General features: G+C 51.1%; 1 protein-coding gene across 1 annotated transcript in view; it reads right to left on the bottom strand.

Moving 5' to 3' along the window:
* FAM151A (family with sequence similarity 151 member A) overlaps window positions 1–7726 on the bottom strand; it is a 23010-nt gene extending 15284 nt beyond the window's left edge. The window contains exons 1-2 of the mRNA XM_006146120.3: window positions 7473–7726; window positions 4742–4888 (exon numbers count right to left, since the gene is read on the bottom strand). Coding sequence (XP_006146182.1) covers window positions 4742–4888; window positions 7473–7584 — 259 coding nt within the window. The 5' untranslated portion in view covers window positions 7585–7726. The remainder of the gene's footprint in view (window positions 1–4741; window positions 4889–7472) is intronic.
* Window positions 7727–17231: the final 9505 nt, after the last annotated feature.

The raw sequence follows: 17231 nt of genomic DNA, 5'->3' as shown, positions 1-17231 counted from the left end.
CGAGGTTTCCGAGCTCGGGGTTGTGTCCTGTGGCTTGTACCCAGTGTCTCCCTTGAGATCCGTGACCCCCCTGAAGACAGCCATGCCTTAGTCCTCTCTAAACCTTCCTCTTGGGCTTGGCCGGGAAGGGCTCAGCAAATGCTCAGCAGATGAGACTGCAGACTGAGGGGACTGCACTGTGGGCCTGGCCCACCTCCCTGTGATGGCATCCCGGACCCAGCATCTTTGCCAGGTCTTCTCCCTTCACATTACAACATGGGAGTTGACATGCTCAGAGGAGGGGTGTGAAGGGGACCAGTAGGTGGCATAGTGGACTCCTATGTGGTGGACGGCTGTTTGAGTCCCAGACCCTGTGGCTTGAAACTCACACCAGATGTGTGTGTGTGTGTGTGTGCATGCCCAAGATCCCTAGAGAAGAATAGAGAGGGGATTTCAGGGTGGCCATCCCCCATGGGGGACAGTTTCCCAATTTCTGTCTCTCTCTCTCTCTCGAGCGCACATGCCCTATAGCAAAATCTCTGAAATTAAAATAAATAAAAAGAAATTAAGAAGAAAGAGGAGAGGGAAGGACAGCCCTGTGGCACAGCTGGAGCCCAGCCTTCAGGGGCTGCAGTCAGGAGGGAAGGCATGTTGCTCTCCAGAGGGGAAGAGGACAAGCAGTTACCTAGCCCCCTGCCCTCCCTCCCGTGCGCCAGGAGCTCCATGTGGCATCGAGGCAGGAGAGCGAGGCAGCCGAGTATGCAGACCCTGAATCCGGTCCCAGCCCTGAAGTTAGTGAGTCGTGTGAGCTTGGGCCACTTACTTCTCTATACCTCTACTTCCTCCTCTGCATTACATTATGACATACGTATAAAATGACTAAGTAATAGAATAATCAAATTTCATGATTATTATTATTATCACTGTTATTATTTTTAGGGTGTGTGCACTTGCTGGAGAGAGAGACAGAGGCAGTGAGAAGGAAAGTGAGAAAACACCCCTTGTGGGGTTGGCCATGTGGCGATTCATTCTCCTCCATTCTCCTCTTGGGATCTTGGGCATGCACACATACACGCCCGGCGTGGGTTTAAGCCACCGGGTCCGGGACTTGAATTCTGGTTGACAACATGGGAGTCCAGCGACATAGCCATCACGCCAACTGCTGGTCCATGATTTTCAAGCCACCAAATTCGGGATTCGAAGCGGAGTCGGCTGTGTGGGAGTCCAGCGATGTAAACACTATGCCATCAGCTAGCGCCTAGTTATTTATTAATAAAGGAATAAAACACTGGGCCAGCCAGTATTTTAAGGTGGTTAAGGCAGCTGGATTCCACATGGCTGACTACACAGTTTGAGTCCTGGTCCTGGTGACTTGAAAAACACCCCACATGTATATGTGTGCGTGTCCAAAATCCCGGGAGGAAGATGGATTTTGGTGTGTTCATTCCCCTGGAGGGGGGTCATTTCTCACTCTCGCTCTCTCTCTCTCTCTCCAGCAAGCTCATGTGCCCTTTAGCAAAATAAGTAAACCAGTAATATAAGTAAATAACTAATAAGTAAGTAAGTAAATAATATAAATATTCACAGAATGCTAATTATTATTTACACAGAGATCTTCCACTTCCCTCTGCACTGGTTGATCATAATTTTTTTTATCATTAATTTACCTGGTCGTTTTTTTCTTTTTCTTTTTTTTGAGTTCTTGTTATAGGGCTCATGTGCTCACCAGAGAAAGACACAGAGAGAGAGGGCTAGTAAGATATGACCTCCCGGGGACAGGCAGGTGGCGTGGTGGTTAAGGCGCTGGATACTCCCACATAGCCAACCACCATTCAAGTACCAGACCTGCTGACTTGATTTATCACTTTCTCTCTCTCTTCCTCTCTCTCTCTCTGTGTGTCTTGCTCTGGTCAAATTAAAATTAAAAAAAAATGAATGAATATTAAAAAAAATATTACCCCCTCCCCCCCAATGGCCACACCACAATTCCTTCTCTATTCTCCTCTCAGAATTTTGGGCAGGCAAGCATGCATTTGAATTTTTTTTTTTTTTGGAGAGGTTTTTTGCTATAGGGCGTGTGCTCTCACCAGACAGACAGAGTCAGAGAGACAGAAAGCAAGAAATCACCCCCCAGGGGGATGGCCACTCCGTAATCCCTTCTCCTCTATTCTCCTCTTCGGATCTTGGGAACGTACACACATGCAGCCCAGCGTGAGTTTTAAGTCACCGGGTCTGGGACTCAAACTGCGGTCGACTACATGGGAGTCCTGTGACATAGCCATTACGCTAACTGCTGGTCCTGCATACACTTGATTTTTAAGTGACTGGATCTGGGATTCAAACCACATAGTCGGCCATGTTGGAGTCCAGCACCTTAACCGCCATGTCACATGTTGGCCCCAGTCATTCATCTTTCGATAACCATTTTCAAGCACCTTTTGACTTGGAACCACCTGGATGCTGGGCAGTGCAGGCCAGAGCTTGTGCTCGGACAGGCTGATGCTGGGTGAGCCGTCACAGTGTGGGCCGAGCGCTCACCTGGGGTGACTGGGCCCACCTGGTGTGTGTGTCCCAGCACAATGGTTAGTGATAGCCTCTTTAACTACCAACAGTGCCCTGGCCTGGATGCTCTGGTTGCCCTACTACACCCCCTTCACAGAGAGGAAGTGGCGCTGTGGACAAGTGGGGTCACCTGTATCACATGGCTCAAGGAAAACAGCCCTCTCTGGCCTGAGCTCTGGCCTCCTCTCCACGTAGGTGTCTAGTCATATCCAAGGTGGCTTCACAAGCCTGTCTTTCACTGACTCCCCCCAGGGTCTTCACCTCAGTCATGGCACCACCTCCTCCCAGAGACTTACTCCAGGGACCTGGCAGGACCCTCAGTCAGGAAAGCTGGGTCTGGGGTCCACTCCAGCTCTCTGAAGCTAGAGTAAGGGGCTTCTCCGTGTTTCCTGATGTCAGGCACTGCCCAGTTGGGGTCCTGGCTCTCTTCATGGCCAAGATCTAGCTATGTGAGGCCCCCATGACTCCTCTGCTACTGCGGGCTGACTGGGATAACCTGGGGGTGGCAGGTCTCCTGCTGCCCCTCAGGACTTATCCTGTAGCCTGGCTCCCTCATCAGGAGAGAAGGCTCACTATTTCCTTATCACGAAGGTCTAGCAGTTCGCCTCCCCTTGGAGGAGATCCCTAAGGCAGCAGTGGGTTTCACTCGGCCTGCTATGGGCTTGCCCCTGTTGCCCATCAAGCCTACCACTTCTAGGAAGTCCTCCCTAACCAGTGTATCATTCATTCGTTCATTCATTCATTCAGCAAACCTTTCCCAGGCACTTCCTCCCAGGTCCACAGGACCTTATTTCTTCCCTGGGACCTTATTTTTTCCCTGAAGGAATAAGAGCCTGGGCCTTGCTCTGCTACAGGTTTACAGTGTGACCTCGGACGAGACCCTCTCCCGTCTGGACCCTAGTGTCCTCATCCAAAGTGGCAGGGGTTTTCTTGAGTAGTGGTTCTCCAAGTGTGGTCCTGGGGCCAGCAGCTTCAGCATCACCTAGGAACTCACTAGAAACGTGAATGCTCTGGTCCCATCCCAGAATCAGCGCATTAGAAACTGGAAGTGGGGCCAGCACACTCAGGTTCGAGGACCATTCCCTCCACCTTCCACAGCTGCTCCTCCCAGTTGACTGGCACTTGCCCGAGCACTGCGTCTTGAAGGACTGCGTGTCTCCCTGTCTGCCCAAGACTCTGGGCCTCTCCCTGGAACTGCCCACCATCAGCCAGCGGGCCTTGGTGAGCTGCCTAACGGCTCTGAGCTTTGTCTTCTATGCAATGGTACCCAGGAGACTCGTTGCCTGGGAGTCCCAGAACTCATGACATGCAAAGTGCATGCCCCAGGGGCCAGTAGATGGTGTAGTGATTACACTGCTGGACTCCCACATGGCCAATTGCAGTTCGAGTCCCAGACCTGTGACTTAAAAACTCACACTGCGTGCATGTGTGTGTATACCCAAAATCCTGAGAGGAGAAGGGATTGTGGTGTGGTCATCCCCCCCTAGGGGAGGGATTTCTCACCTCCTTTCTCATCTGTCTCTCTCTTGTGTGAGCACATGCACCCTAAAACAAAAACCTCTTTAAAAAAATGTGGGGCCAGCAGGTGGCATGGTGGTTAAGGGTGCAGAACTCCCACATGGCTGACTGCGGTTCAAGTCCTGGACCTGGCAGCTGGCTTTCTCACTTCCCGTCTCTCTCTCTCTCTCTGGTCAAATTAAAATAAATAAAGTTAAATAAAATAATTCTTTTTTTAAAAAAAGCGTATGCCCCACACCTGCACCTTGCTGACCAGTTGCCATAATCGCCTTTTCTGACACTCAGCTTCCGTGTCTGCTCACGGGCTCACTCTCTGGTAGCGCTGGACCTCAAACTCAGACCTTCTCGCTTCCTGGGTGTGGAGGGCAAAGGCCTCCTCAGCAGGGCCGTAGGCACCTGACAGTCACGGCAGGGGGAGCTGCGAGGGAGCACGGTACAGGGCTGACTTTGGAGTCGGACATCTGGTTCACGTCCTAGGCTCCAGCTGACCAACTGCGAGAACTGAGCCAGTCCCTCAATTCCTCTGAGCACCCAATTCCTTGTATGGAGTATGGCGAGAACACACAAATAGCCATTGAAGTGCCACAGGGACCACAGGGGCGTACCCTCAATCTGCTCTCCCTCCCTCCTCTCCCCTCCCCTCCCCACCCAAGCCTGCCCTGGTCCTGACAGCTGGACTTACCACTCAGGGCAGCTCCCAACTCTTCCTGACTGTTGGCCGCGTGGTACCAGGTGACCAGCAGGCCGTCCCGGCGGCTGATCTGGCCCAGGCTCAGCAGGTAGTCCAGCATGTCCGTGTCGGGGCGGCAGGCCGCATCCTGCTCACAGCCTGGAACGCACGCCAAAGGTGCTGTGAGCACTGATCTCCGCCCCAGTCCCTGTGCTCTGCCCATTCCCTCCTCAACCCTCCCCGGGCTCTCAGTGTGTCCAGCACAGAACCTAGCAGAGAGACAGCGAGACCTGGAGTCACCAGTGCTGCAAGAGAGGGAAATACGTAGACTTTGGGGGCAGTCAGGATAGGGGGAAAGTTTAGAGAAGAGAAAACTTAAGGGGGAACTTGAAGGATGAGTGTGAATTTTTTAAACATTTTTATTTATTATTAGTTTAAATTGTTATAGAGCATATGCGCTCACCAGAGAGAGACACACAGAGGGAAAGTGAGAAAGCAAGTAGCTAGGTCCAGGATGTGAACCATGGACTGCCATACGAGAGTCCAGCACCTTAACCACCATGCCACCTGCTGGCTCTGATGGGTGTGAATTGGACAGAAAAGGAGAAACAGTTTATTTCAGACAGAGACAGCCTGAGCGAAGGCTTGGCCATGGGGAAGGGCGTGGTTGCCTAAAGCAGTGGCCTCTGGCCGGGTACAGATGGAGCTTGGAGGAATGGCATAGGGCAAGACAGAGAGGCAGGACAGGTGGGAGTAAGTGACCTCGGTGCAGAGGAGCTGGGTGTGCGAAGGTTCGCGTTTAGAGATCTCCCGGGCTGCAGAGCTTGCGTGGGCTGGTGGGGCCATGCAGAGGGTGGGAGAGCAAGGCCACTGCAGGGGTGCAGGATGAGAACTGGAGTCCGTGGACAGGGCAGGGGGGAGGAGGGTATAGGGCAGGAATCCAGAGCCCCGAGGCTCAGGAGTGTGAAGCACAGGCATGAGACAGATCCCAGGGGCCTGTGGGATGGAGGCCCTTTACAGAGAGACAAGGGGGGTGAGCAGGTGGGGGACAGTGTGGGGGTTCAGCTTCCTCTATGAGCCAGGTGCCCACACGACCCCCAAGAAGATACGTTCATTCGAGGGCACAAGAGGGAGGTCTGGGCTGCAGGCTAAGATCCGGTGCCCGTCAGACAGCTGATGAAAAGAAAGTTAACGGGACCCTCTGCAGGAGTGAAGTCTGTAAGGTTGGGGATCAAGAAGCAAATATGAGGGGTTTTCAAAAAGTCGGTGGAAAACATGTATCAATATTTTGAAAAAGCTATGTGTGGGGAACCAGCAGTTAGCGTAATGGCTATGTCGCTGGACTCCCACGTAGTCGACCGCGGTTCGTGTCCCGGACCTGGTGGCTTAAAACTCACGCCGGGCGCGCGGGCGTGCGTGCCTAAGATCCCGAGAGGAGAATGGAGGAGAAGGGATTGCGGCGTGACCATCCCCCCTGGGGGGTGATTTCTCGCTTTCTGTCTCTATGTCTCTGTCTGGTGAGCACACGCGCCCTACAGTGAAAATCTCTCAAAAAAAAAAAAAAAAAAAAAAAAAAAAGCTATGTGTGGATTTCTTCCTTCCTCTCTTTTTCTTCTTCTTTCTTTTTTTTCACGAAAGTAAACTTGTACTGGGCCAGCTGGTGGCATGGTGGTTAAGGCAGCTGCATCCCTCATGGCCAACTGTGTGGTTTGAGTCCCAGACCAGCAGCTTGAGAAACATGCTGGGCACAATATGTGTGCGTCTCAGATCGGGAGAAAATAATGGAGAAGGGATTGCAGAGTGGTCCTCCCCTCAGGGGTGATTTCTCCCTTCCTCTTTTTCTCTCTAGTGAGCACACACGCCCTATTCCAAAAAAACAAAAAACTCGTACTTTTATTTCATTTTTTCTATAAACTTTTAACAATATTTCATTTCGGGACCAGCAGTTGGTGTAATGGCTATGCCGCTGGACTCCCATGTAGTTTATCACAGTTCGAGTCCTGGACCTGGTGGCTTAAACTCACCCCGGGCATGTGTGTTGTGCGTGCCTAAGATCCTGAGGAGGAGAAGGGATTGCGGTGTGGCCATCCTCCCTGGGGGGTGATTTCTTGCTTTCTGTCTCTCTGTCTCTCTCTGTCTTTCTGGCGAATGTATGTGCCCTATAGAAAAAACCTCTTCCCCTCAAAAACATTTCATTTTATTTATTTATCGTTATTCTTTTACTTTTTTTTTTTTTTGGAGAGGTTTTTGCTATAGGGCATGTGCGCTCGCCAGACAGACAGAGACAGAGACAGAAAGTGAGAAATCACCCCCTAGGGGGGATGGCCACGCCACAATCCCTTCTCCTCCATTCTCCTCTTGGGATCTTGGGCACACACACACACATGCCCAGCGTGAGTTTTAAGCCACCGGGTCCGGGACTCAAACTGCGGTCGACTACATGGGAGTCTAGCGGCATAGCCATTACGCCAACTGCTGGCCCCATTTATCGTTATTCTTCAAATTGACCAGAGAGAGAAAGAGAAAGGGAGAATGAGAAAGCAGGCCTCCAGGTCCAGGACATGAACCTTGGTCGGCCATGTGGGAGCCAGCACCCTAACTACCACGCCACCTGCCACTCCCTCCCATGCACTCTTTGAAGTCCCCTCATGGAGCTGTGGGTGAGGAATGAGTCTTTTTGAGGTTGAGAGTCGGGAAGGAGTGATGGGGAAGCTGGACGAAGAGCATGAGGGGAGGCTCCTACCTGGCGGGATGCGCCGCTGCAGAGTGAAGCCCAGGACCATTCCGATGGCAAACACCAGAGCCACGCTGGCACTGCCGGCAAGCGCCCACTTGGCCCGCTTCCCGCAGCCCATGATGCCTTCTGTGGGGAATGCTCCCACCAGCCCCTCCTGGCCTGTAGTCCTGGAGGCTCCTACAGTCAGGATCAGGTAGGAGGCAGAGCCCTCAGCAGCACCTAACTCTCCCCTAGGCCTAGCAGCTCAGGAGCCCTGGAATGTCCTGGCCTGGAAATAGTGCCTGAAGCCCCTCCTCCTCCCCGCCCTCTACCTCTTCCCCTTCCCCTAGCCCTCCCAGAATCTTAACAGGTCAAGCAGAAAATCCTGCCACCCTGACAACGACCTTTGAGCACAGTAAGAGGCAGCAGAGGATGCTGGCCCCCACCCCCTGCCTGTCTGTCCCTGCCTGGGGTTGGAAGACCACAGATTTAGCCCAGCTTGGCCTGGCTTTCCTGGAGACCTGGAGCAGGTGTCTGCCCCTCTCTGGGCCTCGTTTCTCACCCTGTGCAAAATGAAGCAGCTGGACTGGGAGAGCTCTAGTTTCCTCTTCTCTTCCATCTCTAAGGTTTCCACCCTGCCCCAGGGAATCCCACAGCTCAGGCAAGGGTTGATGACAGATTAGATCTGACCGAGGGACATGGATACTCCTGCCATCCACGATTGTGGCTGATAGATTATCTACTGGGATTGAAACTGATAGTCCTGGCAGGCGGGTCTGGGTTATGTCAGGCTGCTCCTGGGACTGCCAGTGCCCAGTCTGCAGGGAAGGGACTGAGTCACTACCTCAGGCAGAGAGAGCTCTGGGAGTCCCAGAGGGGGAAGCCAGTTAGAGACAGCCCTTGTTCCAGGGACCCTGGGTATAAATGAGTCCAAGGATCGCCTGAAACCTGCAGAGGGACTTAGCCCAGGTTCACAGAGAAACCCAGAGAGGCACTTGGCGATTGATTTGAATGCGTGTGTGCGTGTATCTAGAGTGACGTCCAGGTAGGCAGATGGAGGGACACTGGTGGGTAGGAGCAGGTCAAGGTGGAGGGAGTTTGTTTGAGACCATGCGGGTTGCGGACCCAGGAGGGAACCGGATGCAGAGGTCTGGCAATCAAGTGGGAGATCAGGGTCAAAGACAAGAGTATGGACATCATTTCCTGCTCAAGGCAGAGACGGAAAGAAGTAGAGGCAGACCTTGGGGGCCACTGACATGAGGGACAGGGGAGGAAGGAGGCATCAGTGGAGGACAGGGCCCAGCACAGAGAGGAGGGGAGGTGTCGCAGGGTCAGCCGTGCCGGAGCCCAGTAAGAACGCCAAGGGGGCCTGGATTTGACAGCGAGCGAGGGTGATGCTGGCGAGGACAGAGTCCTCAGAGCACCAGTGGGGGTGGGGTGTCAGAGAGAATGGGATGGAATGGAGAGGCTGAAGGTACTGAGAGAGGCCAGGGGAGGGAGGGAGCGGGGCGGACCTGAGCACAGGGGTACCATCTGGCAGGGTATGGGGAAGGGCCAGCACAGTGAGTGGCGAGTTCAGGGTGCTGGGAGGGAGGTGGGTGAGGTGCTGTGGTGAAGGAGGATGGTGAGTGGGAGGTTTTGAGGCAGCAGTGCTGGGTGATCAGACCCAATACCCATGTCAGTTCTTGTCCTACGCTCATGAAGAATTAGAGACGCAGACACAGAGAGGAGAGCAAAGCGGAGTTTATTAGGGAAGGAGAAAGAGCTTCCAATATAGTGGAAGGAGGCCCGATCGCTTGAAGAAAGGCTGGAGGCAAGGGATTTTTATCTAGCAGTCTGAGCAATGGGATGGCTTTCTGAAAAGTGAGATTTAGGAAATGGTTACGTGGTAGTCTGAATGACTTGTTACCCTGTTCTCTGTGGGGTCAGCACTGTGACTCCATCTTGGCCTTATCGTGTCTGTGTGCTCAATGTCCCTATCTCCTGACTTATTAGCAAGGAGTCATGAATTCTTTAGAGACATGTAAAAGGGGCATACATTGCACATTAATCAGATCTAGAGGAAAAACACGGAGACGTCATTAAAAATGAAAACACAGCAACTTCCTTTTGGGGCCCTTACCCTATCTACCAGTCAGTGTGGTCTAACTCCTACCTCAGTTTGAGCAGAGAGATTCTGTCTATCTGTCTGTATGGTCAGGGCATGCAGCATATGGCAGGCTGACAGGAATCCAGGGAGACCTCTGCTGGGGACTGCCAGAGAGAGGGTCCCATCCTGTACCATCTGCTCCAATCTTTGTACGGGTGGGGGGACATGAAGCTGTGACTTGCCACCCAGGCAGAGCCAGTCCTGGACCCCCCACAGAGTCTCAGTTCCTTGTCCTCTGGAAGGGGTGGTCTGGTCCCCCTGGGCCTCAGGGTCGTTCTCCAAATCCACTCCACAAGCCCTTTCTGAGCAGCTATTCTGGGCTGGCCCCTGGGGGAGTGCCAGGGTTGTAGCTCCGATGAGGCAGGGTCACTGCTGCCAGAGGGCCTCAGCCCTGGAGACAGTAAGGGAACTGCAGGCCAACAGGACTAGTGCTGAGTCTCCTACCCTAGGGGCGCTGCTCTCCCAGCCACTGCTCCGACCCCAGAGTGTTGGCCAAGGGCCTCCTCTGCTTCCTCAGCCCTAACACTGCAGCTGGAGGCCAAGTGCCTCAGGAGCAGAGTCCATGTTAGAGCGTCTCCCGGGTATAGCAGGCCCCAGCGAGCACGTGTTATGGTGAACTGCATAGTTCAAATCCTGGCCCTGGTGGCTTAAAAAGCATGCTGGGCATGTTTGCATGCCCAAAATCCTGGGAGGAGACTGGAGGGGAAGGGATTGCGGCATGGCCATCTCCCGGGGAGGGGGTTGATTTCTCACTGCTCCTCACTCTCTGTCTCTACAGCAAAACTTAAGAAAAAAAAAAAAAAAAAGAGGGGGAAAGAAATCACAGAGAGTAGAGGGTCCTGGAAACAACCATGTCAATACAGTTTGTTTTATATTTCTGACCAAATAAAATTGGGTACCTTGGGACCAGCAGTTAGCATAATGGCTATGTTGCTGGACTCCCATGTAGTCGACCGTGGTTCAAGTCCCAGACCTGGTGGCTTAAACTCATGCCGGCCCGTGTGCATGCGTGCCCAAGATCCCGAGAGGAGAATGGAGGAGAAGGGATTGTGATGTGGCCATTCCCCTTGGGGGATGATTTCTAACTTTCTGTCTCTCCCTCTGTCCTTCCGGTGAGTGCATGCGCCCTACCCTCTCAAAAAACAAAAAAAAAAAAAAAAAAAAGGGGGGGGGTACCTTTTAAAGATTTTTTTTAAGATGAGGAAATGAAAAGTGTTAGGAGCCAGATCAGGACAGGAAGATGGTGCCTAATGACTCCCATCGAAAGCCTCACTATTGCCCTTGTTTGTGGAGAAGGAGCAAGAGCACAACCATGGCGGAGGAGGAGCAGGAGCATAGGAGGAGCAGGAGCGCGGCCACGGTGGAGGAGGAGCAGGAGCGCGGCCATGGCGGAGGAGGACTCTGCTGAAGCTTTCCCAGGAGGTTTTCATCCAAAGCTTGACTAATTCTTTAAAAACTCTCATACACACGTGAACTCTATGTTTTTCAAGCTGTCAGGTCTGGGACTTGAACCTCAGCCACATGGGATTCACCTTCCCTTCACCAGTAGGCTTTGGGCTGTCCATAATTTGCACCTTTAATGGATACATAAAATCTCACTGGACGGCTGTTTCGGTGCTGCGGTGAGCCACGTCTGCTGTGAGCCACGTCCGCTGTGAGCCACGTCCGCTGTAAGCCACGTCCGCTGTGTTGAACACCTGTTTGTTGACCATCCTTTGCCATCACACAGGGGATTCGATGGGCACCTCCGGTCACTTTCCTGGCCATGTTCTGAGGTGAGATCCTGGCAATATAATTAGGGGGCCAAAGGATAGCACATTTTTAAAGCATTTGGGATTTCTTGTTAAATTTCATTCCAACATTCCAAAAGATTTGCCCCAACCTAGTGCTGCCTTGGCAGGGCTGTCCAGGCTGGAGGTGGGTGGTTTATTTGCCCAGGAGAAGAGAAGTGTCAGACTGCAGGCAGCTTGACCAAAGGCAGGCGGGGAGGAAGTGCAGGGGTGCACATGGCCATGAGGTCTGGGAGAGCACGTGGTGGGAGTCCTGACCGGAAGGCAGAGACTGGTCCAAGCCACGGAAGCGTCATGTTTGAGTCTGCCAGAGACAGGCAGGTTTGTAAGGCGTTCAGGACACGCTTGGGTCTGTTGGGGTGGAGGATGAATCAGGGAAAGGCTAACTGGGGAGCCTGAGCCCCAGGAAGAGGCCCTTGCTAGCAGCCAGGGAACAGAGGGGGGCAGAATTAGCCAAGGCAGTGAAAATGGGAACCAGGTGAGGGGTACATGTATTTTCTAGAAACAGTCTTTTGCTCCTGGAAACTGATAGTATGGGCGTGGGAGGTTGGAGGGTGCCAAAGAGGCCCCCTGAGTTTTTTTTCTTTTTTTTGGAGAGGTTTTTGCTATAGGGTGCGTGTGCTTGCCAGAAAGAGAAAGACAGAAAGTGAGAAATCACTCCCCGGGGGGCATGGCCACATCACAATCCCTTCTCCATTCTCCTCTGGGGATCTTGGGCACGCATGCACACGCACTGGCATGAATTTAAGCCACTGGGTCCGGGATGCGAACCGCGGTCGACTACATGCGACATAGCCGTTACACCAACCGCTATTCCCAAGGCCCCCTGAGTTTTCAGCCTGACTCTGAGAATCAAGAACTCCTGATGGGAACAGGAAGTCAGAGTTTTATGGGAAACAGATTAGTGGAGTGAGAGACCTGCTGAGTTTGAGGGCCTCTCACCCGGGGCCATCCAGTATGTAGGGGTGTGTGGGGCTGGGCACGTATGGATGTGGGAGCTGAGTTAGCTCTGGGCCCAGGGTTCTTTCAGCTGTCCTTGCTCGTGTCCCCTGCAGTGCTGAGTCAGGCAGGTGCTGCATTTCAGCTGCTCCCCATCACCTGCTGATGGAGGTGGGGAGAAGGGAAGAGAGGCCATCATTCCAGCCTCTCTCTGCCTTCAGGGGTGTCTCCTGCAGTGTCTGTGCCTCCCCCATCCTAGCTCCTGACAGGTGACCAGCGCAGGGGCTCTGGGAAGGCTGCCTCCAGCTCTAGCCTTTCCCGCCCAGGATGATAGCGGCTTCCACTGGGGCTGATGCCTGGATTGCGTCACCAGACCCCGTTTGGCTTCTCAGTGTTCCCCTCGTTGTGTAACCAATCTCCTGGGATCAATGTTTTCAGTACCGAGCACTAGTTCCTGCTCTCCTGGGTGTACCCTGATAGATTCAGGAGCCATCTGCACTGATGTCATAATTAACATAAGGTGTAGAAGAGGTCCCAAGTCAGGGAGAAGACCCCCAAGGCCAGAATCGTGGAGATGCAGATGTAGGAAGTAGGAAGAGGTTGGGGACGCCAAAAAGGACACAGGAGAAGGATCTGGTGAGAAGAGAACCAGCTGAGTTGAGGTGGCCCTGAGGCCAAGGAAGGAGAAAGTCTTAAGAATTTTGGCCCAAAGGAGAAGAATGGAGAGAGAAGACAAAGCTTTTGATTGGGAGATTAGGGAGTGATGCCCCAAGGCAGAGCCTCAGGGAGGGGAGGGGACTGAGACCAGATGGTAAGTGTTTAAGTACAGGGTGGAGAGTGGGACCCGGGAGACCAGAGCAAGAATAAGACTCCTAGTGTCCACAAGTACGCACTGAGGACCTGGGGTACTAAGCCTGCAAAGAGGAAGGAGACATAATCTGTCAATCATACATTCTCAGTCGAGGGACTAGCAGATAGCGTAATGGTTACCTTGTTGGATTTCCACAGTGGACCCCAATTCAAGTCCCGGACCCCGTGGCTTGAAACAAACATTGGGCACATGTGCGTGCGTGTCCAAGATCCAGAGAGGAGGATGGAGGATAAGGGATTGTGGCATGGCCATTCCCCCAGGTGTGTGTGTGTGTATCATTTCTTGCTTTCTGTCTCTCTGGTGAGTACACACGCCCTATAGCAAAAATCTCTCAAAAACAGACAGAAAAAGAAACAACTGTTCTTGGTCCAATGAGGAAGCAGGCAGGTAACCTGAACTTCGGAGTGTGCTGCCAGGGCTGGATGCTGGGAGAGCAAAGCGAGTCCTTGCCCACTGTGGGGGAGGAGACGGAGATTCCTGGGCCATGATAGCTGTCGTGTTTTTTGTTTTTTTTTTAAATTATTTCAAACAGGCTGGCAGGTGGCATGGTAGTTGAGGCACTGAGCTCCCACATGGACAACAGTTCAAGTCCCAGACCTGGTGGCTTGTTAGCGCACTCTCCCTCCCTCTCTCTTTCTCTCTATGTCTCTCTGGTGAACTCATGTGCCCTGTAGTAAATTGGAAAAAAAAAAAACTTTAAAAAGTATTTCAAACATTTTTATGTTGCAGTCTTATTATTATTATTTTTTTAAGTTTCTGGAATGAGAGAGAGACAGAGAAAAGGCACCCCCAGCAGGTTGTGATGCCTCGATTCACCCACAGCTTTAACCAGGCCCAGGTCATGGCATTTGTGTGCCCAGTGTCCCCCGGAAGTCATGGTCATGGAACCTTCCCACAGGTGTGAACCTCGCAGAGCACCCTGTCTCACCTCTGTGCCACAGTCTGGGTTTCAGTGGACGAATAGGAGTTATACAGGCTAAGGGGGAGTGGGAGGGGAAGAGCATTCCAAATGGAGGAAACATCAGAAAAGGTAAACCACAGCCAGCTTGAGAGAACCACAAATTGCTCTGTGTTGCTAAAACTGGGGAATGAGTTCAGCAAAATAATGTACTAGAAACAATGAACAGATCTCTCAGTGAAAATCACTTAAATACAGGATAAAATAAAAATTATATATATATATATATATATACAGGGACCAGCAGTTGGCATAATGGCTATGTCGCTGGACTCCCATGCTGTCAACTGGTTAAAGTCCTAGATCTGGTGTCTTAAACTCACACCGGGCGCATGTGCGTGCGTGCCCAAGATCCCGAGAGGGGAATGGAAGAGAAGGGATATATATATATATATATATATATATAATGTATACATAATTATAAATATATAATGTTTGCCATATGGCACGTGCACTCGCCAGAGATAGAGGAAAAGCGAGAAATCAGCCCTCAGGGGTGTGACCTCACTGCAATCCCTTCTCAATTCTCCTGAGATTTCCTACCCTTGAGCAAGCTCATGTTGCAAAAAACCAGCCGCTGAGAAATGGAAAGCAGCACTCGGAGGGATTAGAAGTGTTTATTACGCTGGCGGGCATGAAAGAGTCCATACTCTAAATCTCTGACACAGAAGTTTTGGGGAAATTGGGGAAGGGAAGGTTTTAGGGTGGGGACGGGGCTCAGAACCCACCCTAGGCAGTGTCAAAGGGAGGAGTCAGAGAAGCAGGAAGTCTAATCTATTTAAGGTATTAATCTATTCAAGGTACTAATCTATCCAAGGTTTCAGGCTATCCTGTAGCTCCGGGGAGGGGCAGTAAGTTTGCCAGGGCAGCTATTAGCCCTGAGTTATTCACAAATTCAGGGTCCTTCCGTATCACTCACACATGTGCCGGCATGATTTTTCAAGCTACCAGATTCAGGACTTGAACTGTGGTTAGAGCCATGTGGGAGTCCAGCACACTAACCACCATACCACCTGCTTTCCCCAATAATTTTTAAAAGAGAGTATCTCTATTGTTGGGTAGACTCAATCCATGGGGGTCTCTACCTGGGCGTGAGGGTCCTTGCCTTGGTGTAGGACAGAATTCATGAGGGAGCTGTTGGAGGAGAGTGAAAGCAAGGAAAATACGACGTGGTAAGGAGAATGTACAGTGTGGACTACTCCATAGGTGAGCGAATCCCGTGAGGGGAGAGAGGGACACCGGATGTGTCCATGCATGCCCAAGATCCCAAGAGGAGAATGGAAAAGGGATTGTGGTGTGGCCACCTGGAGGGGGGGTGGTTTCTTACTTTCTGTCTCTGTTTCTCTCTGTCTTTCTGGTGAGCTCATGTGCTCTATTGCAAAAAAAAAAAAAAGCTAAGTGTTCTTGTTGGAAAAAAAAAAAAAAAAAAAAAAAAAAAAAAAAAAAAAAAACAAGGAAGGAAAGAAATAGCCAGTTAGAGGGACCAGCAGAAGGTATAGCAGTTACATCACTAGACTACCACATAGTGGACCGTGGTTCGAGTCCCAGACCAGGTGGCTTGAAACTCATGCCGGGCACGTGTGCGAGCATGCCCAAGATCCTGGGAGGAGTTTGGAGGATAAATAATTGTGGTGTGGCCATCCCCCCTAGGAGTGATTTCTCACTTTCCCTCTCACTGTCTCTGCTTCTGTCTCCACAGTGAGTGCATGCACCAAAAACCTCTCCAAAAAAGCAAATAAAAGAAATAGCCAGTTAGATAAAAATCAGAAAATGTTATCTAGAAATCAACATAGTAAAATAAGGGACCAGCAGTTAGCTTAATGGCTATGTTGCTGGACTCCCATGTAGTCGACTGCGGTTCCTGTCCCGGACCCGGTGGCTTAAAACTCATGCCGGGCGCGTGTGCGTGCGTGCCCAAGATCCCGAGAGGAGAATGGAGGAGAAGGGATTGTGGCGTGGCCATCCCTCCTGGGGGGTGATTTCTTGCTTTCTGTCTCTATGTCTCTCTCTGTCTGGCGAGTGCATGTGCCCTATAGCAAAAAAAAAAAAAAAAAAAAAACTCTCAAAAAAAAATGCGAAGTAAAGAGATGAGAAAATATGACAGACATTAAAAGAAAGAGAGGATGAGGGCCAGCAGGTGGCATGGCAGTTAAAGCATTGGACTCCCACATGACTGACCATGGTTCGAATTCCTGATTTGGCAGCTTGAAAATCATGCAGGGCGTGTGTGCATGTGGGCCCAAACCCCAAGAGGAGAATGGAGGATAAGGGATTGCAGCAAGGCCATCGGTGATTTTTCACTTTCCTCTCACTGTCTCTCTCCAGTGTGTGGATGCACTTTTTGGCAAAAATCCTGAAGTAAAGGACAAAAACAGAGAAAAGGGCTACCATGCACCTACTCAGAGTTGCAGGAGGAGAGCAGAGAAAAAATTTGCAAAAAGGAAACATTTTCCAATATTTCAGAAGAAAACATTTTTGATTTAGGAATCACATTTTCACAGGGGGGAAATTTTCAGGAGTCCACACTTGTGTATGGCCTAGTATAATTGCAGAAATCCAAACTGAAAGCTTTTAGAAACAGCCAGAAAGCATAGACCAATCACCCAAAAGCTGACAGACTGGCTTCTCAACAGAATGGATGGGAGTGGAGTATTAATTTGGATGCACTAAAGTAAAATAATCCTACATGCAATAAAAATATTTTCAAGAATAATCGTAGGGGCCAGCAGGTGGCATACTGGGTAAGGTGCTGGTCTCCTACGTGGTTGACTGCAGTTTGAGTCCTGGACCCAGCAGCTTGAAACTCACTCCAGGTGCTTGTCCATGTGTGCCCAAAATCTCAAGAGGAGAATGGAAGAGGAGGGATTGTGGTGTGGCTATCCCTCTTGGGAGAGTGATTTTTTACTTTCTGTCTCTCTGGCCAGTACATGTGCCCTATAGCAAAAATGTCTCAAAAAAAATAGAAAAAGTGATGATGAAATAAAAATGTTTATGTTTTGGCAAACGAAAATTAAAAGAATTTACAAACAAATATAATTCCCTTACAAACCTTTTGTAAGGGAATTATAAAGGCTAATTT

The sequence above is a fragment of the Tupaia chinensis genome, unplaced genomic scaffold (assembly GCF_000334495.1).
Source record: "Tupaia chinensis unplaced genomic scaffold, TupChi_1.0 Scaffold000165_2, whole genome shotgun sequence".
In the NCBI taxonomy this organism is placed as follows: domain Eukaryota; kingdom Metazoa; phylum Chordata; class Mammalia; order Scandentia; family Tupaiidae; genus Tupaia; species Tupaia belangeri.
The sequence above is the reverse complement of the archived record's forward strand: the minus strand, read 5'-3'. Positions and strand labels throughout refer to the sequence as shown.